Consider the following 26,816-nt stretch of genomic DNA (forward strand, 5'->3'; position numbering starts at 1 on the left):
TAACCTCAGTAATTGGACAACTAAAAGAAATAAAAGGCATCTAAATTGGCGAGGAAGAGGTCAAACTTTTACTCTTTGCAGGTGACATGGTGCTCTATGTAGAAAGCCTAAAAGACCCCACCAAAAAAATTGCTAGAACTATTACATGAACTCAGCAAAGTCACAGGTTATAAAATCAACATACAGAAACCTGTTGCATTTCTATAAACCAATAATGAAGCACCAGAAAAAGAAATCAAGGAATCAATCCCATTTATAATTGCACCAAAAACAGTAAGATACCTAGGAATAAACCTAACCAAAGAAGTAAAAATCTTTACTCTGAAAACTATAAAACACTTATGAAAGAAATTGAAGAGGACACAAAACAATGGAAAAACATTCCATGCTCATGGACTGGAAGAACAAACATTGTTAAAATGTTTATACTACCCAAAGCAATCTACACATTTAATTCAATCCCTATCAAAATACCACCAGCACTTCTCACAGAACTAGAACAAACAATTCTAAAATTTGTTTGGAACCACAAAAGACCCTGAATAGCCAAAGCAATCCTGAAAAAGAAAAGCAAATCAGGAGGTGTCATGATTCCAGACTTCAAGCTATATTACAAAGCTATAGTCATCAAGACAGTATGGTACTGGCATTAAAACAGACACATAGATCAATGGAATAGAATAGAAAACCCCCAAACGAAACCACAGCTATATGGTCAACTAAACTTTGACAAAACGGGAAAGAATATCCAATGGAAAAAAGACAGTCTCTTCAAAAATGGTGTTGGGAAAACTGGACAGCAACATGCAGAAGAATGAAACTTGACCACTTTCTTATACCAATACAAAAATTTCTACAAAATTTCAGGATGCCTGGGTGGGTCAGTCGGTTAAAGCATCTTCTTTTGGCTCAGGTCATGATCCCAGGTCCTGGGATCGAGTCCCGCATTGGGCTCCCTGCTCAGTGGGGAGACCACTTCTCTCTCTCCCTCCACCTGCCACTTTGCCTGCTTGTGCTCTCTTTCTCTGTCAAACAAATAAATAAAATCTTTAAAAAAATTTCTACAAAATTTAAAACTATGTATTTACAGTAATTTATCAAGCCTATAGCATTTGGTTCTTACGTGATAGTCAAAGATGAGTTGTCTCATCATACCTGGAGGAGGATTTTTGTCAATTTAACTGATAAGCTTTTCCACACTGATAAAAAGTGCATTCCTGGCTGCTGTTTTTAAGTGTTTAAAGTAAAACTAATCCATATATCCTTTTTTATACTGTATTAAGAAATTGAAATTATGCGTTGGATCCTAGTGGTTGATTTGTATACATAAAAGTGGGTATTTACTCATTCTGATTTAAGATCTTTTTCCTAATAAAAGAGTCTCTGTTATGTCTAGGTCTATAAGTTCCCACAAATAGCAGTATTCACATTTAGGGACTTAAATGATAATGGTTAGACAGTGGTTGATGTTTTTAACTTGCCTACATTTCTGCTTTAAACTGTATTTTTTTTTTTACTTCCCTATATGCACTTGGCACTTTCATGTCTGTTGGACTCATCCATTGGTTTTACGGATGTGATACCAGGCAGCACTCATACCCATGTGTACATTTAGATAAATTAAGTCACAAATACTTCTGGGAATAAGAAGGAAGGCATTTCTTAATTAAATATTTGATAGCCCTAAAAAACAAGGTGGCACTCTATACTTATATGTACCCCAAACATAAATAATAAAGATTTAGAAAAAATAATTTAATGTTTTTATTATAAATAATGTTTACATAATTAAATGGAGACAAAGATTTATACCAAGTAAATAAGATCTGGGTAGAAGTGGGAGTAGCTACATGCAAGGATCCAAATTTTAATTGCTTTACATTTTATGAAATAGATGCACTTTATAATATTCTACCTCAAATTATTTAGATTGGGCCTTATGAAATTGCCATTTTTGTGTGGACTAAGAGCAGCAACTTCAAATAATTCACCCTTATAGACAATAATCCAGAAATCCATAAAATGGCATCCAATTTTCTCTGATGTTCTTTACTTTGTATTTCTTTTAGTCTTCATAGAAATTCTGCACAGTATTTTATTACACCTCTTTAGACTAGGATCTAGCAAGTACAGAGCCAGGCTTTGACTGTAGGCAAAGCACAACCTCTTGCCTCGTCTGTACTCATACCTGAAAGATGAGAGAATGTTCTAGCCATGTAAGGGGAACACATTCTCCCAAGAGTCAGCTAAAGATTCTAAAGAGTCGACATGGATACCTCATTTATTGTGTCTGGAATTTACTCCATTGTTTTATGGTGAAATTTACAGAACTTTAACACTCTGAACAATGATGTGTCTCTACATGGAAAATAGGATTATTTTAAAATTTTTGAAAACTAGGTGGGTTTTGGTCACATAGCCTTCTTGCTTCTCCAGTTCTTTCTTGTTAGTTTTTTATCATGGTTGTTCATACTTTGGGGATCTGAGTTATTTGTGGCTTCCATGATTCAGGAATAGCCCTGTTTTCTCTGTCATGCTTTCATTTGAGCATGCTTATCCAAATTAAGGAGAGTTAAAGGTTTGAATTAAAACCATCTAAGAGAGTGGTAAGAGCTTATTAAAAAAAAAAGCAGTGTAACTACAATGAATTTTGAAGGATGATATATATAGAATTATCATATTCGACCTGATAATGGGAAAGCATTTCATATTCCAGTCATGAGTGATTTAGGATCAGCAAACAAGTCATCTCAACTACCACTTCCTGAGGTCTAGCTCATCTATCAGAAGACATGAATCCTTTGTCTACTTCCCCTTGCTCAGTACATGCTCCACATACTCCAGAAAAAGATTTTCCCTATTAAACTCGTTAATGTATTACTGTGGCTCCCTGAAATTTGGCTTACTTGCTGTATTCAAAGTGAAGAGTTGAAAAGTCATCTTGATTCAAAAAGAAACCAAAGGTCTGCTTATGAATAGAAGGCCCCTGGACATCTGTAATAATTCATCTGCTTGATATTTGATCCATATTTGCATTTTCTTTGCCTGCACTATCCCAGAGCATGACTCCTGAAGGTTCAGAAATTTATCTCAGCTCTTTATGTATTAGAAACCTAATAACCTCTGTGAGAGAAAAAGTAAACAAAGTGGAACCAAGTCTATCATATGTATTCCTTTTCCCTTCAATTTAAAATACAAACAAGGTAAAGCTTCCAGATAAATTCTGTTCCAAAGGAAATTTGACTCATCTCTGTCCCCACCATCCTTGGGCATCATTTTTCCTTAATACTACCCCTTTCAGTGGGAGAAGATGACAGGAGAAAGCTCTTATCACTAAGGAGATGAAAGATGGCAAAATTATAGTCAAAAAGCTTGTGTGTGTGTGTGTGTGTGTGTGTGTGTGTGTGTGTGTGTGTGCACGCACGAGCATGCGCTAAAGGGGAGGGGGGATGGGTGAAATAGGTGAAGGGATTAAAAGGTACAAACTTCCAGTTATAAAATAAGTAAGTCACAGAGGTGAAAAGTATAGCATAGGGAATATAGTCAATAATAATGTAATAAGTTGGGTGGTGACAGATGGTGACTGCACTTAGCATGATGATCATAGTATTATGTGTAGAATTATCAAATCAAAGTGTTGTAAAAAATTATATCAGTCACCAAAAAACACATATTGAATGACTCTGGTTATATAAAATGTCCAAAATAGGCCAATGTGTAGAGACAGAAAGATGAGTGATTGCCTAGGGCTAGGGAGAGGATTTTTGGGGAGAAATGGAGACTGACTGCTAATAAATACATTTTTTTTGTGGATGAAGAAATATTCTAAAGTTGATTGTGGCAATGGTTGCACAATCCTGTGCATATATTAAAAACCATTGAAGTATACTTTAAATGGGTAAGTCACATGGCATGTGAATTATATCTCAATAAAGCACATCTTTAAAATGGCAACTTAAGATAAATATAGTGTGTTTTTTAACTGGTAAATGTATATCAGATTTTATATATAAGTATGCTCTTTTGCTCCAAAATAAATGTCTTTAGAAACAACAAAATAGTGGGAAAATAATTTCCTTGAGAAGCATACTTATTCTTTATTTTTTTAATTTAGGGATAAAATTGGCTTAATGTATGGGCTAGTTAAAATATCTGGCATTGTTTAAGAATTTCTATACTTTTTACTGAGTCTCTCATCACAAACTGCTTGAACAGCTGCCTTCAGAACAGCAATTTGAAGATATTTTTTAAAATATTGACAGTTTAAAAAGCAGAGAGATTTGACAGTCTCCAGTGTAAGTAAAACTTTATATTTCATTTTGTGTGATTACTGCAATCATTTCAAAGCAGTAATAACTGGATACAAATGCAGTTATCATTCCAAACCTCAAGTGTGTTCCAGAATGTCTGACAGCACTATGGCATAACAACATTGATGCATAAATTGCCATTTTATTTATCATTAGTCTAAAATACTAATCAAGGAAAATGTCATATTCTTTCAAAGATAATTTTGGTCCAGGGTCCTGAATCTAGTAGGAGCCTGTAGATTGGGGTAAGAAAAGAGCCAATTTTTTCTTCAAAAGGTTTGTAGATCAGTATTTTAATACCCCCAGATTAAGGGATCCCACCCGCTCCACATGGCCAGATGGCTGCGTTATTAGAAGCTCCCGGAGGAAGGGATTGGCTTTCTTCTAAGATAAAACTTAAGTATACATTTGGTAATAGTAAACATTCCAATGCCCAGATTTTAAAGGCAATTTTACATCATTGTTTTTTGTTAACATTATCTAAGCAGGATCTCCATATAGGATGATTGCCTTCACAGGCGTTAGCTGACTTCAGGAGAGATGAGAAAGTACCCAGCAGAAGTCAGAGGCCCCACACTCTGGGCTAAAAGCCTGCTGACATGTAACCTCTGGCACCATGATTGGCTCCTCCTGGACCCATAAGGCAATGGCATTTCTCAACTATCACATTAACTATCTGAAGAGTCCATGAAAAAATAAAACTGTCCCCACACAACGGGAGTTTGCCTTTGGCAGTCATCATCAGTTCTTTCTCTGTGGTTTCGATTCAAAATGTCAAACCTGAATTTTGTACATGATATACAGTATTGCTTCTATCTGACACTTTTTTTGTCTGACTTAAAATGGCTTTGTCTGACTTCTACAATAAATACATAATAAATATTTAAAACCATTTTTAAATATAATTTACTCAAAAAATGTTATGAATTACAATCCACTTTAAATTATTTTTTTCTTGTTTTACTACATTTTAATGTTAACCTTTTTCTCACAGTGGCTTGCACCAAAATATATCTCTTTTTTAAGATGCATTTATTCGAGAGAGAGAGAAAGAGCACACATGGGGCCCAGGGGCAGAGGGAGGAGAGAATCTCAGGCAGACTCTACGCTGAGCAGGGAGCCAAAGGTGGGCTCAGTCTCACTGCCCTGAGATCATGACCTGAGCAGAAACCAAGAGTCAGATGCCTAGCCCACCACACCGCTCAGGCACCCCTGCATTAAAATATATCTTAAATCACTATTTACTAAAATTTCATAGTGAAATATTAAGGAGGGGAAATCAGAGGGGGAGACAAGCCATGAGAGACTGTGGACTCCGGGAAACAAACTGAGGGTCTCAGAGGGGAGGGGGATGGGGGGATGGGTTAGTCTGGTGATGGGTATTAAGGAAGGCATGTACTGCATGGAGCACTGGGTGTTACAGGCAAATAATGAATCATGGAACTGCATGAAGAACTAATGAAGTACTGTATGGTGACTAACATAACATAATAAAAAAAATAAACATGCCTACATGGTCCTCTATTTCTGAAAAGGGACTTATAGTGAAATAAATAATTGGTATTACTTGGCTAAAAAAATCCATAATACTAAGCAAAGTAAACAGCATATCACCTATGGACATTAAAATGGTTAGGATGTACAAATAACTTTTGAAGACTATTGTATTAGATTGCATAAAAGCCACAATCGTAAAGTGGCATCATTTTCTCAGTGATACTTATTCTTCCAACATTTTATTTTAAAACTGTAATAATTACAGAAGAGAGGCATTTGCATTTGAAAGGTACATACAACCACAATATTGGTCTTGTTAAGTAGCAAGAAAAGAGGTTCTTTTCTGTGTTCTGCCAGTGATGATTTGTTTCCATCTGCCTCGGCTGAGTACCTCTGCAGATGGTCTAAACCAGGACATGTGCAGACACAACACGAAATACAGTTTATGTGAAAGAAAGGAGTTTTTTCCATTGTAAGAAAAGTGTTAATATCTTTTATGTGTATTTATTACCAATTATGGTTCTCAACTTTGGCCTTTTTCTGATTTTTAGCAAATCCTTATTCACGGAAAAAAGAAACCAATCCAAGTACTTTAAACAGTACCAACTGCTAGATTAACATTAGCTCAGTTAATTCTATAACTCCTCTATTGCCTTATATCCTTATTGGAAGTAAACTTTGTTTATTGACAGCATCGGAATTCATGACATAAATAAGGAAAAAGATTATTACAGGGGTGATGCCCATGATAACTGAGACAGCACTTCCACTCCACGCATGCGTATGCATTTATCAGCATTTTTTGAGCACCTACCAAGTACCAGGCTTTGCTAAACACTAATATTTCAGGGCCTGCCTTCATGAATAAACAATCTAGTGAAAGCTGAAGGGAAATAAACTATGTTCAAGAGATTATTAAATAAACACACATACTTAAAAACGTTTTTCCCTGGATCATTTGGTATATTTGGATTTGCACCCTTGGGCATTTTACAGATAATTCAATAGCATCATTCCAGACTGAGATGAAGAGTCAACACAGAGAAGTTACATCTTATTCCCAATTGGCTGGTATCTCCAACATACAGCCTCACTTCCCCACTAATGGCATTCTCTCCTGACCCTGAGGGACTCCTTTCGACACACAGCTCATAGAACCATAATGCAGAATCTCCCAGGATTTAATATTTTAGTCACATAGAACATTCACCCTAAGCCCCCAGAAGCTTATATTCAACTTCCATTACCAGAAGTTTCCTTATAACCTCTGCAATAACACAGGGAGCAGCCTCACTTGTTGGAAGGGAAAGTCTAACCCTCAGGTCTTTCTCAACTCTTATTGCACATGGAGCATAGCGTAAAATTATGATTTCTTCTTTCTTCACTCTTTAAAAACTCTGTTGAATTATGCCCAGAGTCTTCATAGTGTAGAAAGAAAGGCATCTTGCTCACCAACTTTGGCCTCACTTCTGGAATTTCTCTAGGACGTGACTCTTGCCTTGGACTTCATGTCCTCTGTCTCCTCCCTCTCTTCTCTTGTGCTTAATTCAGAGCCTCTTACTGTCACTCAGCAAGCGCTGATCAGGGGGGATTTATCCGTTCATTTTTTGTGCCATTTTAAATGTGTCCTGTCTGCTCACCTCGAATCCAGCCTTCCCTGCACCACTATTTGTGATTGACCCCGTTCTCCCACCTTCATCTCCAGCATGTAGACTGGCCACTTCTGTAATACTTAAAAATGTGCTTCATAGATTTAAGGAATGTATTCTGACTCCAGACCAAAACTCCTTGAGAGTAAGAACAATACCTCATATTGCTTGTCTTCTCAGAACCCAGCATCAAAACCATACCCTTCAGAAACATGAAGCTCTTTGTCCTCTCCTCAACCTGCACAAACCTCCTCTCCCACACCCACCATTCCCCAGCTCTTCTGGACACAAGCTTGTCACATTCTCCACTTGGAGTTTAGTGTTAGTGGATGCCTAAGTCTCAATAAAGATCCCAAGGTCACAGAGAGTGAACCTATGAAGAGAGCAATACCATTACATGGACCATTTTAGCGTGACTATAAAACCATCAAAGCTGAAAACTCAGGGCTCATCAGGTGCACAGGCCCCACTCCCAGCATCTCACATGGTTATATGTTTTTGTGAAATTTTCAAAAGGAAGACATTTTAACTAAAATTATCTCCTTCCAATCAAACTCCCACTACATCTTATTATGTTGAGAGTTATTGGAGTGACCACAAACATGTGTGGGAGTCTGACTGAAGGGAAATTGAGTGGGGTTGTGTGGACCTGAGATATATTTATGTGGCTTGAGGTCACTTTAGTGTATAGTTAAGCAATTGGTAGCCAGGCACATGTAGTAATGGCTCTCAGAAATACTTTTACCATCGACAATGGGAACTCAGTCAGACATTGAGACATGAAGGTATCAGGTCAGAGATGGTTTCACAATATAAGATATATCCTACTGTTTCCAAAACTAGATATATGTAGATAGTGGAGAGAAAACAAGGTTTATGTGCCAGAAACTAGTCTGTGGAGAACTCTTTCAGTCATCAGACATGTGAACTTATAAACACAAGACTGGGTCTCATTGATGCTTGGTCAACAGAGAAGTTCTCTCCTGGAGGAAATTTCCTTGATAGCATTGAAAATTATAATTGCACCATGCATTTTTTCTTTTATAATGGGAATTAAACAAAAGACAATTTATCCAAATTCCTATGTTTGTAGAGCACAAGCTTGTAATAGTATTACAAACAGTGAGTACGCCTATAGAAACTCATATATGAAAGAAATCTTAGAGTGGTTTCCCACTGAATTTGACAACTTGGAAAATGTGTAAGATATTATCAATAAAAGTTTGTAAAGCTGAAAAAATCAATGAACAGTCTTAGATTAAGACTGAATTATCTTTCTGTTTTATCTAGAGAAAATGTTATAAAACTACTACCATACGAAGAGTTGATCAAAGAGTATGGAGCCAAAAATGTAGGGAAAATTATTATGGAGATGTATTGGGCAGTAGGTTAAATATTTTTCTGGAAGTGGTCATGTTTGTAATATTTGTCACCTTTTTTAAATTTGAGATTTGTTGTGATTTCTTTTTCCTTCTAAATAAATGAATATTTACCTTCACATCTAATTTAGAATTTTCAGTTTTGTTGTTCCTTTTCCTTTTTTAAAAAAAGATTTATTTATTTAGTTGGAAGAGAGAGAAAGAGAGAGAGCATGCTCAAGAGAGTGGGGGGAGGGACAGAGGGAGAGAATCTTCAAGAAGACTCCTGCTGATCATGGAGCCCAACGTGGGGCTCGATCTCACAATCCACGAGACCAAGACCTGAGTTGAAATCAAGAGTTGGAAGCTTAACTGACTGAGCCATCCAGGTGCCCCTTGTTGTTCCTTTTCTTTTTTTTTTCTTAATATATTTTTTTAAATTTTATTGTGTTATGTCAATCACCATACATTACATCATTAGTTTTTGATGTAGTGTTCCATGATTCATTATTTGTGTATAACACCCAGTGCTCCATTCAGTATGTGCCCTCTTTAATACCCATCACCAGGCTAACCCATCCTCCCACCCCCCTCCCCTCTAGAACCCTCAGTTTGTTTCTCAGAGTCCATAGTCTCTCATGGTTCATCTCCCCCTGTGATTTTCCCCCCTTCATTTTTCCCTTCCTACTATCTTGTTTCAGAGGTACGGGTCTGTGATTCAACAGTCTTACACAATTCACAGTGCTCACCATAGCACATACCCTCCCCAATGTCTATCACCCAGCCACCCCCTCCCTCCCACCCCCGACCACTCCAGCAACACTCAGTTTGTTTCCTGAGATTAAGAATTCCTCATATCAGTGAGAATATATGATATGTGTCTTTCTCTGATTGACTTATTTCACCAGCATAATACCCTCTAGTTCCATCCATATCACTGCAAATGGCAAGATTTCGGGGTTTTTTTGATGGCTGCATAATATTCCATTTGCATATATATATATCACATCTTCTTTATCCATTCATCTGTCGATGGACATCTTGACTCTTTCCATAGTTTGACTATTGTGGACATTGCTACTATAAACATCGGGGTGCATGTACCCCTTCGGATCACTACATTTGTATCTTTGGGGTAAATACCCAGTAGTGCAATTGCTGGGTCATATGGTAGCTCTATTTTCAACTTTTTTAGGAACCTCCATACTGTTTTCCAGAGTGGCTGCACCAGCTTGCATTCCCACCAGCAGTGTAGGAGGTTTCCCCTTTCTCCGCATCCCTGCCAACATCTGTCATTTCATGACTTGTTAATTTTAGCCATTCTGACTGGTGTGAGGTGGTATCTCATTGAGGTTTTGATTTGGATTTCCCTGATGCCGAGCAATGTTGAGCACTTTCCCATGTGTCTGTTGGCCATTTTGATGTCTTCTCTGGAAAAATGTCTGTTCATGTCTTCTGCCCATTTCTTGATTGGATCATTTGTTCTTTGGGTGTTGAGTTTGATAAGTTCTTTATAGATTTTGGATACTAGCCCTTTATCTGATATGTCATTTGCAAATATCTTCTTCCATTCTGTTGGTCGTCTTTTGGTTCTGTTGACTGTTTCTTTTGCTGTGCAAAAGCTTTTTATCTTGATGACGTCCCAATAGTTCATTTTGCCCTTGCTTCCCTTGCCTTTGGCGATGTTTCTAGGAAGAAGTTGCTGCTGCTGAGGTCGAAGAGGTTTCTACCTGTATTCTCCTTTAGGATTTTGATGGACTCCTGTCTCACATTTAGGTCTTTCAACCATTTGGAGTCTATTTTTGTGTGTGGTGTAAGGAAATGGTCCAGTTTCATTCTTCTGCATGTGGCTGTCCAATTTTCCCAACACCATCTGTTGAAGAGACTGACTTTTTTCCATTGGACATTCTTTCCTGTTGTTGTTCCTTTCCTTAAAGAAGTTCTTCCAAAATCGTGTGTACATCAGGCCCTGAAAACCTGGATCATCCTCTGCCACCAAGATATGGAAAAATATATGTGTCAAGTATAAGCAAATGATTGGTTTATGTCTGGCTTTGTTCTGGTCTTGGCCCAGCTAGCAAGTGTGGAGGGTTTCTTCCAAATGTAGGCAGGGTTTCACATCACAGCCCAGAATGAATAGAAAGAAAATTCATCTTCAGAGAAAAAAAGACAATATCAGAGGGCAGAGAAGTAGTTAGTTCGCATGGTCTCTGCGTTATCTTCTCGCACTGTGATAGAAGATAAGAGCCTTGTGGTGCCAGGATAAGGTAACACACCTTTCTTTAAGGTGAATGGAAAACTGTTTAATCAGTTCAGTAAATGCAGTCCCAGTTGCATGTTATTCAAAACCCCGGAGTACAAACAGATATTGAACCAGTTTTCCAAGGGCAAAGCTCCAATTATTGTACGAATATTCACAAACTGCTATAAACCATGAACTCCTTCCAAGCACTATCTGCTATTCATGCCTCTCTTCATGCTGCCCCTGAAGGAACTCATGCTTGGTTCCTATTTAGACATCTTATTAACCCAATGGAGGAGAGCCTCTGAGTGTGAGTGTGAATGGCAGTTCATTCCCCTTTTTCCCCCAAATGCCCATCAGGTTATTTTTAACAAGCAGATACTGTATCTTAGAGATATGCTGCAAAAATATTGAGTTCAGAAATCAAGAAAACCTTCCATTGGGGGAAAAAAAACAATAGTGAGTTTTACACTATAGCAATGTATAACTATTGTAGTTCTTAAAGAGTTACTGCAAACCTTTCAATTATGTTTTTTTAACCGCAAAAAGAGAAAAGATGGACTCTGAGAAACCATAACCCCAAACAACTGAAATTGAAAGGCCCCATATGCTTCCAAGCATCTACATAAGTCCAAACATCTGACTAAAATAAATATATAGATAGTTAATGTTATCAGTTTTATAATGGGCAAATTAACTTGTTAGGAGTAAAAAACTTGAATCACTATGTACACCTGAAACTGATGTAACACTTTGTGCCAACCATACTCAATATATAATTAAATAAATAAGATTTCAATTAAATTAAATTTATTTATTTAAGGGGAAAGAAAAGAATATATCTCACCTCTTTGTGTTTTAAGTTTTCTTCTCCCCATCTTCAAGCAAGTGCCCATAATAGACTTTTTTCTATGTGCTGTACTTGAGACTTAAGCTATAACAATTCTTTTGTTGTTGTTCTGAATTATTTTTTAAGATTGTCGCTATTGGTTTCATACTCTAGCTTATTCAGACATTTATTTAAGATGGCTAAAAAGGGGCAAACTACACAACAGGATTAAATAAATGAACAAAAACCATGAAACAAAGAGAAATCCACTTATCATGCATTGGATTGTAAACAAGCAGAGAAAGTGGGGGGATGAGAAAAAAAGAGAAATGGAGAGGAATTTTCATTGCAATTAAAAACAGAGGTTTATGGGCACCTGGGTGGCTCAGTTGGTTAAGCGTCTTGCCTTTGGCTCAGATCTTGATCCCAGAATCCTGGGATCGAGCCCCGCATCGGGCTCCCTGCTCTGAGGGGAGTCTGCTTCTCCCTCTCCCACTCTCCCTGCTTGGGCTCTCTCTCTGTCAAATAAATAAATAAAATCTAAAAAAAAAAAAAAACAGAGGTTTAAAGTATTACAAGTCTTTTCTCCTATTTCATGAGATTCGATAACCCTTTATAAGTCTGAAGATTTTGTTGTGACTTACATTGACTTGAATACATAGAGACTGTTTCATTTGTTGGGACATGAATGGAAGAGGGTGTGCAGTGGGATCAAGGGAATTGTGACTAGGGTGTTAGAGGTTTGCACAGAAGCCCAAAGGTACAGTGGCTGTTTCTGTGTCAGACCAAGTGTACAAAATGTGCAGGATTCTCAAATCATTTGCCCCCAAATGGATTCCATGCTTTCTTCGAAAAGAACTGCCATGTTTTTCACTTACTTGGCTGTTTTGGGGTTTTTTCCCAGGTTTGCTTCGTGAACCTGGATGTGAACAAGGATGCATGCAGCACGGAGCACCTGCAGCAGGTAACACTGGGAACATGAGCTCTCTGGCAGCTCATGACAAAGGCTGGCTGCACCAACAAGAGAGCAGACTTGACTTCATCTACAAATAGTGCTCATTCAGTTGGAAACTCTTTAGTTGAATGGCTTCATCACAACCCATTCCCTGACCCTTTCCCTGCCACCTCCCACACAGATTGCCTTCCTTATACTTGGGAACCTTGCTTTCCCAATATAATGGGGCTGCTCTCCAAACAGGTGCTTTCCCCTGCGTGGGGCCTGATAGTGGCTTTGTCTGCCCCCACCTCCTCTGTTCTCAAATGCCCTGGCTGAGATGATGTTTCCAAGGCTTTTCCAAATCTGCTTGATACCAGCCAGCCCTTCTTTGTGGCTCTCAGGTCTGCTCTTTCCTGTTGCTTTTATCAAACGTTTTGTCCCTAACTTTGGTTTCCCAGTCCTACACTCAACTGGGGCTCAGACTCTTTGCGTTCTGCAGCAAGTACATATTCCAAGCTCATCCAAGGTTGGGAGGATCCTGATGTAAATCCTTGACAACATGCAAGAAATTGAAGGGCCCCTCAGTCCTTTGGACTAGAGTCAATAGGGGGTCTGATAGGAAGAATTAATTGGTGTGATATGATTATCCTTTCATACCCAAAGCTGAAGATGGGTTTGACCTCACTATTTGGTATAATATAGTGGTGTAATAGACACTATTTGTAGGTTGACAATCAGAACAGTGGGGCTGTGATTACTTAATTATTCCTATAATGTTTTTTCTTGACAATACTGCAAATGTGTTTGAAGTTTCTCAAACCCAATTGCCCATACAGATTATCCATTATAGATTTCCACAGACCTTCAAATATCATTCATCTGTGTAGTCCTGGAGGGATCTTTGGGAAAAAATTTTTACATATGATTTCATTTAATGGGCTTATAGTACAGACAGAGTCTGTCAAATAGAGCAGGAGAGACCAAAGCAAGTTGGCATCTTACGGACTGTGTGTTTGAAGATTTATACAAGTGATTTCAGACAGTCTTCTACTATGGCTAAGAGTAGAAACTTGGCACTGATTTAGCTATATGACCTTGTGTAAACTAATCTCTGGGCCTCAGGCTACTTATGTGTAAAAAGAAAATAATAATGGTACCTAATCCATGTGGGGGTGTTGTGGGGATTAAATGTATAAGATGTAATGTATGTACAGTCTTTAGCATAGCACCTAGTACATACAGCAAAATCAATATTGGAAATTATTTTATTATTGATATGATTATTATTGACTTTGTTAGAACAGATGATTATTAGTCAACAATCTCTTATTACAAGAGTTAAAAGGAAAAAAAAATCCTTACTATGTATACTTGTGATGTGACAGTATTTATTAAATATCTACTTTGGAAAATTTAGAACTAAAGAGTTTTTAAAGCTTTATGTTTAAGTAATTTTCTATTCCAATCTAAACCTTTATGTTTCAATTTCACCCAATCTCTTCTAGTAATCATCTTAGTAGATTAAGTAATCTATCGCTTGCATACGTTATGTATTATTTTTGCAAATAAGTAGTTTTGGGGTAGAGTTTTGGAGGTGAAAAGAAATTATCTAAACTACCTAATTTCTTCCTCTACAGAAATTGGTCAATGTTTCACCAGATCTTCCAAAACTCATCAGCTCCATGAATGTCCAACAGCCAAAAGAAAATGAAATTGTCCTTCTAAGTGGGTTAACATCTGGAAATCTCCAGGCAGATTTCGAAGTTTCACAGGTAAGACATGTAAGCTCTTGGTAAAATATTCATTAGTGATAAGTTATCTATGGTCAGTTCTTGGCACAAGTCAGTATGAACTTCAAACAGATGCTACACGTAAGCTCCCAGAGCATAGGACCCCAAAATCTCTTTGTAATCAAGAAGAGTCTTCTTTTTATTTCTTCTAAATATGCCACTCAGAGTTTGACAGAGCTTCCCTTACCTCAAAGCCTAACATTTATTATCTTCTTAAGTTCATGATGCTAACTTGCACTTAAACTAGAGCAGACACACTGGGCATTGACTGCTTAGCTTGGTTTTCTTCAAATCTATTAGGTAATCAAAAACAGACTCGTCTTCTGTTTCACAAACAATACCAAAATTCTAATTCATACCATATGGTCCCAGAATCCTAGCATTTCTTCTTTATTCTTATATTTATTTCTTAGGATATACTAAATGAGCCAGGCTAATAAATATAGGATAACAACCCTATGGATGGAAAGTGAGTTTCCTAGAAAGAGTGAAGTGAATGAGTGAGTCCTTAAAGACTGAATTTTCCTTAAAGAGTAAAATTCCTAGAAGAAATGAGCATTACTAAAAATAAAGCAGAAATTCAGACACTATTATTCTCTTTCAGTGTACTGATGTTCATTGTTATTAGATAAATCATTATAACATTCTTTAAATTTTTACAATTCTAAATCATCTAGGCGATTTACAGAAACAAATATAAGATTTCTAAAGGCACACTGTATCAAAGATCATGGATCTTCCCAAATAAGGTATGCTGATAGTGACACATAACACAGCTACAGGTTAAAATGATGAACATTTGTTTGCCTCCAGTTGTTCTTTCTTGGGTTTCAGTTTTGCTGGAAAATTTTAAAATATTCTTTTATTCTTCAGTCCTTCAAAATATAAAAAAACTCAGAAATCCACCCATTTGCATCTAGTCCAAATGCTTTGTAAAAATCTGCACACACAGTCTATTACAATTTGGTAATCAAGACTAGAAAAGGGGCACCTGGGTGGTGCAGTCGGTTAGGCTACCGACTCTTTGTTTCAGCTCAGGCGATGATCTCAGTGTGGTGATCTCAGTGTCCTAAGGTCAAGCCCCATGTCTCTCTGTGCTCAGCGCAGAGTCTGCTTGGGATTCTCTTTCCCTCTCCCTCTCCCCCTCTTGCTCTCTCTCTCTCTCTCTCTCTAAAATAAATAAATAAATCTTTTAAAAAAAAGACTAGAATAATATTTCTCCTGGTCAATCTAATAACACATTTTCTTAGTGGTAAAATTAATCACCTGAAAAGAGAAAACAGAAATGGTTCTAAGTGCCTTCTCTTTATATTGGGCAAAACTATGATGACAAAAAGTAATTTTCACATCTGAGTTTTTTAGTATTTTTGCACCAGGCCTATTAGGATATGTAATTAAACATGACAGAAAATTGGAAAATGTATAAAAGGAATGTAACTAAAAAGTATAGTGGGTAGATTATTACAGCTATTTGGACAGTGTATTCAGGACATGGATTTCCCCCTGTGGCCTCTTTTGGACTTCCTCTCTCTGTACCCACTATCAGACAAGTCTCTTCCCAGGAGGAGACACTATCCCTTTGGGTTCAACTTGAGCAAGAGTGAATGTCTCCTCCAGATGGCTCACAGCAAAAGTCTAATTGTGTTCTATTGGGTCTTGTGTGTCATGTGCCCATTTCTGAACCAATCACTATGGCCTGAGGATTGCAGTGTTCTGATTGGCCAGGCTGGGTCACATGATCACCTCAGAGTTTGAGGTCAATTAACTCCATGTAAATCACTTGGACTGTGAGTAGACCAGAAAATGGTGCCCCACAGGGTATGAAAACCAGAAGAAGATTGAATGATGTGGTGTCACAAAAGCAGCACGGATGTTAGTTGGGGTCAGGGAAAGTCCAAATGCCCAGGACTCATCAAATATCATCCATGAAAAACATACTTAACATTCTGCATACTTTTCCTAAGAGCTGTCAAGAATTGCCTGTGAGCTGTAGCACTCTTAAACATTTCATTCATCTCTAAGCCAAGAGTCCCCCTCACTTCCTACATACCACTTCACCCTTCTGCAGTCTCCCAAAGGTCTACCTCATTTTCTAGGTACCACAGTCCATGTATTTTAATAGATCAGCAATGTTGGGCAGCATATCAGTATGGAATCCCATGTTAACCAACCATAGCCATAACCTAATTGTTTAAGGATAGTCTCAGTTTGGCTGCCCTGACTCATGAGAGTTAGTTACTTGGTAATCCACAAATAATCATGGAGATACTGGCATAGGCAACTTGAGCTGGGTTAAGGGGGAGAAGTCTAAAGCAGGCCCCAGGGCACAGCTATCGTTCCCAGTGACCCTGTGAAGAAGGGAATCAACAAGCCACTTGGCACCTTTGACACAGGAAATTGCGACGCCAAAGATTTTTGGTAGTCCAGATAACAAGTTACCTCACCTCTCTCAACTATAATTTCTTATTCTATAAAATGGAGATTTAAAAAAATATCTTCCCTCTATTCTCAGAGACTAGACATAGTGATTTAATAAAATAAGAAGAAGCCACCTTGAGAAGGACTATTCAAATGAAAAGTGTTTTGTTTCCATGTCCAAAAAATTGAATAAAGGTGAAGTAGAAAGAAAATGTTATTTAAAGCAAAATAAGGGGCATCTGGGTGGCTCAGTCTATTAAGTGTCCGACTCTTGATTTCAGCTCAGGTCATGATCTCAGGGTCCTGAGATTGGGCATCACATGGGGCTCTGTGCTGGGCTTGGGGCCTGCTTAAGATTTTTTCTCTCTCCCTCTCCCTCCCGCCTTTCTGTCTCAAATAAATAATCCCAAATAAAAGATTTCAGAGATGCATATTAGGTACAATAAGAAGATCTACTCCTGTGTCTGTCCTTTCTGTGAGATGGACACATAATTTTACTGGGCATGCATGAGTTCAAGGAGGTCCAGGTGCAAACCACTCTTCTTTCCGAATTGCACATCCTCAGTGGGTATTGGAGTTTTGCTGATTAGACCAGAAAGCCACGGGGAGAATTGGAAAGTACACAGGAATTGGAGTCCAACAGGCCTGGATTTCGGTGCTGGCTCTTCCATTTTATATTTGTGTAACCTTGAAAGGATCGGTTAGCCTTTCTGTGCCTGATCTCTCTTCTGTAAAAGAGTAATGGCACCACCAACCTCATAGAAACCATGTGTGCATTAAAGGTAATAGGATAGTCAAGGCACCTAATAGACTACAATAAAAATTATATAATAATACCTGCCATTATTTTACAGGCTGTGTCATTTGGCCTTCACTTACTTAAGACTCCTAGGATGTTTATTTACTTTCAAGAAGATAGTTAAAATATATTTTCTTTCTACAAACGCAATAGTCATGGAACATGGCACATTTCATACAATCCTTTCTCCAAGTTTATTTTGAGGTATTACTTAACTGCTCATGTTGATTTAATAATATCTCTTTTGATTCCTGCCACAATACATAAAACCTTATGTTATAAATATTTAATCTGAATGATAGGAAATGGCCAATGCACAACCCTTTTTACCTATAAATATGGTAACTTCTAGTTCAACTTTATAATTATTTTTATTCATGCCTGATCCACTGGCAGGCTATCGTGCCCCATCCCCCCTCCCAAACCCCATCTAATTCATGTTTCTACCTCCCAGCATACCTTGCATATAATAGGCACCCAGAAAGTATCTTGTAAGTTTCAAGTTAGTGCATTATGTCTGAATTCGTGGAAATAAAGTTTTAATCAAGCCAGCTACTTTTACTCTACAGCATTAGTTCCTCATCAACATGGGGGATCTCAGACTCCTTGTGAATTTCATAAAAGCTATAGACCAGTGCTTCTCAAATGTTAATGCATGTGGGAATACCAAGAGATTTTTCTTGAAAATGCAGTTTCTGATTTACTAGATCTGGGGTGGGTCCTGAGATTATAGATTTCTAACAATCTGCCAAGCTGCTAGTCTACAACCCACACTTTGAAAAGTGAGGTTATGAACCCCCTTCCTTGAAAAAAAAACCTAATTACCTAAGCACATATATCAATTCTGTTTCTGAGCCCCCTTGGCCCCTTGGAGAATGACTGGATTTTTCATTTTGTAATCAAGTGTCCTGGAATTATTCTAATCATAATATTCAACCAAATAGATTAATAAATGACATTTATGTAAGAAAAAAGATATACTACTTTCAGAAATACAATATGGATGTCTATGTGTCTGTATTTCTCTGCATGCGCACATACTTACCCCTTACACACACATGTATTCAGACTCAAGGATTCCAAAATGGCAAGTTAACTAGGATTAGACCCAATGAACTCTAAATGCAGATAAACATTTGATTTAAATAATCCTCTTTGTAGGATAAACATGTATGCATAGAATATTTCCCCCAAACATTTCAAATTCCACTTTGATATAAATTTATTTAGCTTTCTCCTCCCCACTAATTCCTGTTTCCATTCAAAGAATTTTCTGTTAAAAATTCCTATGAATCAATGTATTGTCCCTTTTATGAAAATAAAAATCCCAATGCATAAGATATGTTTGTAATTTACTAGTCATCTGTGCAGGAGCAATTGAAACTTTTATTGCTGTTCTAATGAACAACAATATGGAGAGCGAAAAGTGCGTAGTGGTGAATAAGGTTATGTTCTGCCACCCTAGAACAGAACAGAATTAGTAGGTCTCACAGGGACACCATCCAATGATTTGGGCCTCCTTATCACTGCTTTCCTCATATGCTGGCCTTTTAGAAATAATCAGTGCTCTTCCAGGGGACTTCTTTGTACCTCATTGTGTCTGCTTCTTCAGATGAGCAATACACATTATACATTCTAACTGTAGGTAATAGAAATACTGAAATACTGACAGAGGCTTTACTGAACATCACCAAGGCAGAAAAGGATCTTGGTCTGAAAAGCTGGGACTCAGGTTAATCAAGAAGGGTGCACAAGACGGCCTCAACATTCCCCTCAGCTTGACTAGACTTCAGACAGGCTTCTTCCTGACTCCAGGCACTGACACCCTTTTCTTAGAACATTTACTTTAGAAAACATCGTTAGGAGTCTCTGCCCCTTTGAGATGTAAATCATATGAAAAGCCTCATGCCAGGTTTAAAGCCCAGGAGTGTCTTTTTCAAAGACCTGTGAACCATCTCTGAAGTAAGATCATCAAAAAGATAGTTTCCCTTTCTCTGTGGAAGGATGGGAGCCTAGATTCAGTAGGAGCCTGACTCCAATTTGCAAAACCACCTCCTGCCATGCAGATGCAAGAACCTTAGCTTTTCCTCTGGATAAAGCCAATTAGCAAGAGCAGAAGGTCTGCAGCCCTCTGACACCAGCTCTTAAAAGCCCTTGTGCCTTTTGTTTCAGTGGATTTGTGGTCCAGGTCAGTTCTGGCCCCTCTTTCCCTACTTTAAGAGCTTTGAAGAAAGTCTTCCTTAGCCTATTTAACTGTGCCACTTTTGCTTTGACAGGAGACAACAAAAATATGTGATGCAACTGGTCTAGTTTCCCTGAAGTCGGACTTTCTTCTAGGTACCCTGTGTGCCCGAATAGCACTTGAATTTTTTTCAAACAATGCATCAGTCGAAGCCCAGAAGATATTCCAAATATTTTAAACATTCCCCCACTCCTTGTAACAAGAAAGACTGGTGGAAGAAGAAAGGTCAGAAGCAATGGTTTTTTATTCTCTCTTTCAATAAATGCCTTTTTTCCTCTCACTTTCAGTGCCCTTGGCTGCCAGATATCTGTTTGGTCCAGTGTGCGAGAGGGAACAGGGCAAACAGTACCAACTGCATCATCTTTGAAATCAACAAATTTTTGATCGGTCTTGAACTGGTGCAGGAGCGGCAGCTCCACCTGGAAACAAACATCTTAAAAGTGGAGGATGACACCAATTGCTCTCTGTCTTCAATCGAGGAGGACTTCCTTACCGCCTCTGAGCACTTGGAGGAGGAAAGCGAGGTGGAAGACTGTAGGAGCGGTGAGAACTACCCCATGAAACAAATGCACATCCTGAAATTAGTCACCCTCTAAAGATGAGTAAAATTTCAGGAAAGTTTCAGACCATGTCAGTTTGGCTGATACATCATAATCTTCATATGCCAAGTTTAGGGAGGGCAGGAAGATAACAGACCACGAGTGAGGATGCTGACTCATGCACTTAGACTTGATGGTTGGATGGCTCCATTTTCCTAACGATGCTGTAGGGATGCTGAAGGACATCCTCCTGCCTGCCGAGAGACTATCACAGGGAGGAAAGTTATCTTCCCTGAGACTTCCATAAAGCCACCTATTAGTTGAAGCCAACTTAAACTGGCCTAATTCTAGCACTGCCTCTTTGAGACTGTGAAGCCTGGATTGGTTACCTAGTCCTTCTGAGCCCCAGTTTCTTTATCTAGTATTTGGGAGTATAATAATACCTCTAGCACTGTTACATTTACTATATTCAGCTTTATGTATTTATGATATTTACCTTTTATTATGGTAAGGACAGAAGGAAATAACACAGGAGAATACTTAGCACTTAGCATTTATTCAGTTTTGATTGACTGATTCAAAGAGCTCAGTGAACGATGTGTTCCTCTTCCCCATTCTTAGCCACAGAGGAAGGGATATTGCAGATGTTGTTGTCAGTCCCTGGGACAAGTCCTACCCAAACTTCAGAGCAAAGTTTCGCAAGAAGGCTTACTATGGAGGTTGCTGTAAACATTCTTCCTCCTCCTTCCATTTGCACTAGGAAGCTCTAAGATGCAACTGTCTGGGTTACTTTTCCCATGGAGCCATGGAGAAAGATGATCAAGGGCGCCTGGCTAAGCGTCCGCCTTCAGTTCAGGTCATGATCTCAGGGTTCTGGAATCAAGCCCCCTCATCGGGCTCCCTGCTCAGCAGGGAGTCTGCTTCTCCCTCTGCCTCTGCCCCTTCCCCACCCCCCTCGTGTTCTCTCTCTCAAATAAATAAATAAAAATCTTTAAAGAAAGAAAAGAAGAAAGAAAGGTGATCAGCACTCAGCTCCCCAGTGCTATCTTCTCCCACTCTAGTGCTGACATTAATATCCCACATTGAAAGCCATTTTGTTGAGTGGGGCTCCATAATGAAACTCAAAAACCTCTTCAGATTCACTTGTCTTGAAGGAACATTCTAAATGCTGTTTGGGAGGGGAGGGAAACCCCGGTACTATAAGGCCTTTTTTAAAAATAATTATTAATTTAGACTCATGAGATCCTGCTATCCAAAAAGTAATAGGGGGCCCTCATTTTGTCTTCACTAGGTGATGAAAATATAAATGTCTCAGCTAATGTTTTGGAAAGTAAAAAACCAAAGGAAGCCACTCAGGAGGGATGGAATTACAACAAGGAAAAGTTGCTTTATGCTTTGGAAGACAAACGTATTGGCAAATATCATCCGACGATGAAAGCAGAAGGATCTCTGGAAAAAGTAGCAGCAGACACCACTTTGCAGAGCCTCGATGCATCGGAATGGAAAGATGAAGCTGTGCAGAAGGAGAGGCCAACCACAAATTATTACTATTCAGGAAATGTTAAAGGTCACATGGAAAAATCCCAGGCACCATATATTCCAGGGGATGCTTACTTCTCCAAGATGGTTAAGAACGGTGGGCCTCCCGTCTATGGTGCCCTTGCTGAGCATGACAACAGCTTAAACCCAGGGGACCGTGAAGATGGTATAAACTCCCTTCCTCCCAAACAAGGTGGAGAAGCCACAACTGGGGAGTATGCTACAAATTTAGCAGAATCGGTGCTGCAAGACGCATTTATTCGGTTGTCCCACTCTCAGCCTACACCGCCCCAGGAATCGGCAGTCAGTGTTTCTGTTGGAAATGCTCTGCTACCCAGTGGCTCTTCCACCAAAGGTATGGTGGGCCCTCGGTCATGGGATGAGCTCCCCAAAATCGTCATTGTTCAGAGTCCAGACGGCAGTGATGCCATGCCTGAGGTGGGCATCTCCTCATGGTCTGAGGTGGAGGTCTCCGTTGAAACCTCGGGTGTCCTCTCTGGAGAGAAGTCCAGCAGACACCCTCAGAGTGCTCTAGAAGTTGCATTGGCTTGTGCGGCCACTGTCATTGGAACCATTTCCAGTCCTCAGGCCACAGAAAGGCTCAAAATGGAGCAAGAATCTTTGGTTTCACCCCATCCAGTGGGAGGCAGTGAACCGCTGCAGACTCAAATATCCAAAGTACTCAAGGAGCCATCCATCAGTGAATACTCCTTTCCATCTGCTCTGTGTGGCATGACTCAGGTGGCGAGTGCCATTGCTGTGTATGGCCTGGGTGAAACAGGAGAGGCGAAGACTCCCAGAGGCCTCTCGTGTGCAGCTGAGGCCTGTGCAGCGGCCCCCTCGCCTTGCAGTCTAGTGACAGTGGGGAACCTAGAGCTGGGAAATGAGGCCATTGCTTGGGCATTGCTCAAGGAAGCTGCTCTGGTTTTAACAAGGCCCAATCCCTGCAGCGGCATTGGAGACCTCATGGAATCAATGAGCAAGAGAATCATAGAAACTGCTTCAAAGCCTCAGATCTTGTGCTCCGAAAACGTCCTCAGGAATGACCTGGCACAGACCCTGTCCAATGTTATCCTGAAGCAATGCATTGATGACGCTCACCAGAAAAACAAAATAATTGATCCCAACGATAGCAGGCATTCACCTGAAACTTTTGACACCTTGATGGAAAGTGCAAATCAACTGCTCTTCAGTGTGATATGCTTCACGTTCAAGAAGATGAGTCATTTTGTACAGGTTGGGGAAGGCCCCACTGCCCTCGCTAATGAGACCATCAGCTGGATGGAAACAGAATTTGGCTGCCGGCCACCTGACCAGGCTTCTGGTCTAACATGGACCAAAACCATTGAATATTCCAGCAGCTATCCACTTAGCAATCCGTGTAGCACTAGTCTTGTAGATGATGTTTATCTGAAGCAAGACAGCAAGGGCCCAGCAAAGCCAGGACTCTTCAAGAAACCCGTGCTGCAATCTGAATTGCCCTGTAGTCCCAGAGTGCCTGAATCTTCAACTGCTAAAACACCCCCCAGAGAAATATATCGAAAAGGAACCGCAGGAGAAGATCCAAACCACCCTCATCAGATGCTCAGGCACAATGAGGATGAGTACAGAGCCCGTTCGGAGGGAGAATGGACACTGGCAGTGGGCAAGGGCAGCAGAGGTTCCCAGGATGCAGAGGACGGCACCAGTGCAAACACCCAGGAGAAGTATAATCGTGCCTCCCCTCTAAACAACGAAGTTCAAGTGAACCGGTCTTTGTTAGGGAATGACTTGCTGCTTCCTGCTCAATCCATGCTACAGGCAAAACATGCAAATATACACTGCATTACAGACTTTGCGGAAGAATTAGCAGAGATGATTGTCTCCATGGCAACTGAAATCGCAGCAATTTGCCTTGACAACTCAAATGGAAAACAACCCTGGTTTTGTGCATGGAAGAGAGGGAATGAGTTCCTGGTTACTCCGAATGTATCCTGCCGGTCCTTGAAGAGGAAGAAAGAAAGCCAGACCAGTGGGGCCACAGTGAGGAAGCACAAGCCACCAAGGCTCAGTGAGATCAAGAGGAAAACGGATGAGCACCCAGAGCTTAAAGAGAAGCTGATGAACAGGGTTGTGGACGAGTCAATGAATCTTGAGGATGTCCCAGATTCTGTCAATATTTTTGCAAACGAAGTGGCAGCCAAGATCATGAACCTAACAGAGTTCTCAATGGTGGACGGCGTCTGGCAAGCCCAGAGCCATCCCCGGAACCGCTTACTCAGCGGAGACAGGTGGAACCGACTAAAGGCCTCTAGCTGTGAAAGCATCCCAGAAGAGGACTCTAATGCCCAGGCTTATGTTAATAGCCTAGGTTTAATGAGTACTTTAAGTCAGCCAGTTAGCAGGGCCAGCTCTGTCTCCAAGCAGTCCAGCTGTGAGAGCATCACTGAGGAGTTTTCCAGGTTTATGGTGAACCAGATGGAAAATGAAGGAAGAGGGTTTGAGTTACTGCTGGATTACTATGCGGGCAAGAATGCCAGCAGCATCCTGAACTCAGCCATGCAACAGGCATGCCGTAAAAATGACCACCTCAGTGTGAGGCCAAGCTGTCCCTCTAAGCAGTCCAGCACTGAGAGCATAACCGAGGAGTTTTATAGGTACATGCTGAGGGACATTGAAAGAGAAAGCAGAGACAGCACCTCCTCCAGACGAAGCAGCCAGGATTGGACAGTTGGCTTACTGTCACCTTCTCTGCGATCCCCATTGTGTCACAGGCAGTCGTCCATGCCAGATGGCAGATCTCTGGGTGCCAGGCTGACGGTGAATGCGCCCATCAAAGCCAACTCTTTAGATGGCTTTGCTCAAAACAACCAGCAAGATTTCCTAAGTGTACATCCAGTCAGTAGCACTTCCTCCTCGGGTCTCTGCAAATCTGACTCTTGCTTGTATCGGAGAGGCGGAACTGACCAGATCACCAACATGTTAATTCATGAGACATGGGCAAACTCAATCAAGGCCCTCATGCGGAAGAACAAAATTATAGTGGATGATGCCGAAGCAGCTGAGGCTGAACCTGTTTCTGGTGGCTCTCCCATGCAAGTGGAGAAATGTGCAAACAGATCAGCTTCGAGCAGAGTGCAAAGTGGGCCAACTCTTCTTGTTCAAGAGTCCATTGGTAACCCAAGGGAAGACTCCATTACCGAAAGCAAACATCCTCCAGTGTTGTCTCCGAGCAAAGCTGCTCCTCTTACAAACCACAACAGTTTAGATTCTTTTAAAACGGAAACTTTGTGCCATGGAGCTGTGCCTGTCAACCACGCCAGGCGGTCACTTTGCTCAAGGGAAGTGCCTTTAATTCAGATTGAAACAGATCAGAGAGAAGAGTGTGTTGGAGAATCTGAACACTCCCCCTCCAAAAGCAGCCCCCTACAGGAAGCAGAGGAGCATTTGAAAGACGAAAATGTCCCAGATGTGATGAGGGGTGGAGACACTGCCATGAGTGCCTGCCAAAACCCTAGGTGAGTGAATGACCCCTTAGACTAGATAGGGTGCATGGTACTGGAGTTTGCTTCTTAGTTAGTATTCATTCTAAATCCTAAGGGCTTTATTGAGGTGAGAACTGAAATCCTGAGACAATAAATGACCTTCCTGGGTTAATATACACTTATAATAGAAAGTTGGAAGTGATTTTTTTAAATTTCTAAAACAAATGGAGTTCATCAATATAATGGAGGAAATAGAGTTTCATTTTCCTCATGAAAATTAATATCCCATACTATGTTACCTCTTAAAATTCATTCATGAAAATTTTCAAGGAAAAAGGAAAATTATGTCAACTTATTTGAAAAAAGTTAAATTTAAATAAGTTTTAATATTGGAATCTGACATTAAATATTTTGGTATCATTTCTCTATCATCTCTCCTTTCAAGTTTTTCTGTTTTGTTTTGTTCTAAAAATCTTTGCAAGGACACCTTGTCCCACAAATGCTGGACCTTTAGATGCATGGTATAATCATGGCAATGTTACAAAGTAAAATTAGAATTTTGCTATTTCAATAGTTCCTTTCCAGAAAATTGTAGTGTAAGTGACAATGCGTTTTGAATTTGAGATAAAGGAATTATTTCTTTCCAGGTTCTTAAAGAAGAATCAGTCCTTTTACATCTCCCCTTTTCCATAGAAAATTCATAATATTCTTGAATATGAGACCATTGTGTCAAAATTTATTATTAAAGTTTAGTTGACATACTATATTAGTTTCAAGTGCACAGCACAGTGATTCAACAGTTCTACCATACATTACTCAGTGCTCACAAATGTAGTCACCACCTGTCACCATACATTATTATAGTATTATTGACTATAATCCCTATGCTGTACTTTTCATCTTCATGACTTATTTTATACTTTTTTTTGTCTCTAGCTAAATAAAACAGAAAAAAAAAACAGATATTAAGCTACTAGCCTTGGAAAACGTTAAGTTGGAGAAATAGCCTATGTAGTCTTTTCAGGGGCATATTTCTATTGTACAAAGAGCCTGTTATTTAGGTGCAGTAGGGAAGTTGAACACAGTCTTCATCAAATTTCAGCTGCTCTAGAAAATCCCTAATACTTCCCCACCCCTACAAGGGAAGCAAGAAAGGTGCTCCCTATCACTATAGGGCATCATTACAAGGTGTGGGTGGTGATG

General features: G+C 39.6%; 1 protein-coding gene across 1 annotated transcript in view; it reads left to right on the top strand.

Moving 5' to 3' along the window:
- SPHKAP (SPHK1 interactor, AKAP domain containing) overlaps positions 1–26,816 on the top strand; it is a 169,750-nt gene that overhangs the window by 112,018 nt on the left and 30,916 nt on the right. Inside the window, 4 exon segments of the mRNA XM_088021948.1 lie at positions 12,790–12,849; positions 14,460–14,594; positions 20,359–20,614; positions 21,902–25,646. Of these exon segments, the coding sequence (XP_087878074.1) occupies positions 12,790–12,849; positions 14,460–14,594; positions 20,359–20,614; positions 21,902–25,646 (4,196 nt within the window).

This window comes from Eumetopias jubatus, unplaced genomic scaffold (genome assembly GCF_037043125.1).
Source record: "Eumetopias jubatus isolate StellerSeaLion01/CBP00866 unplaced genomic scaffold, mEumJub1_p1.0 scaffold_3, whole genome shotgun sequence".
Classification (NCBI taxonomy): Eukaryota; Metazoa; Chordata; class Mammalia; order Carnivora; family Otariidae; genus Eumetopias; species Eumetopias jubatus.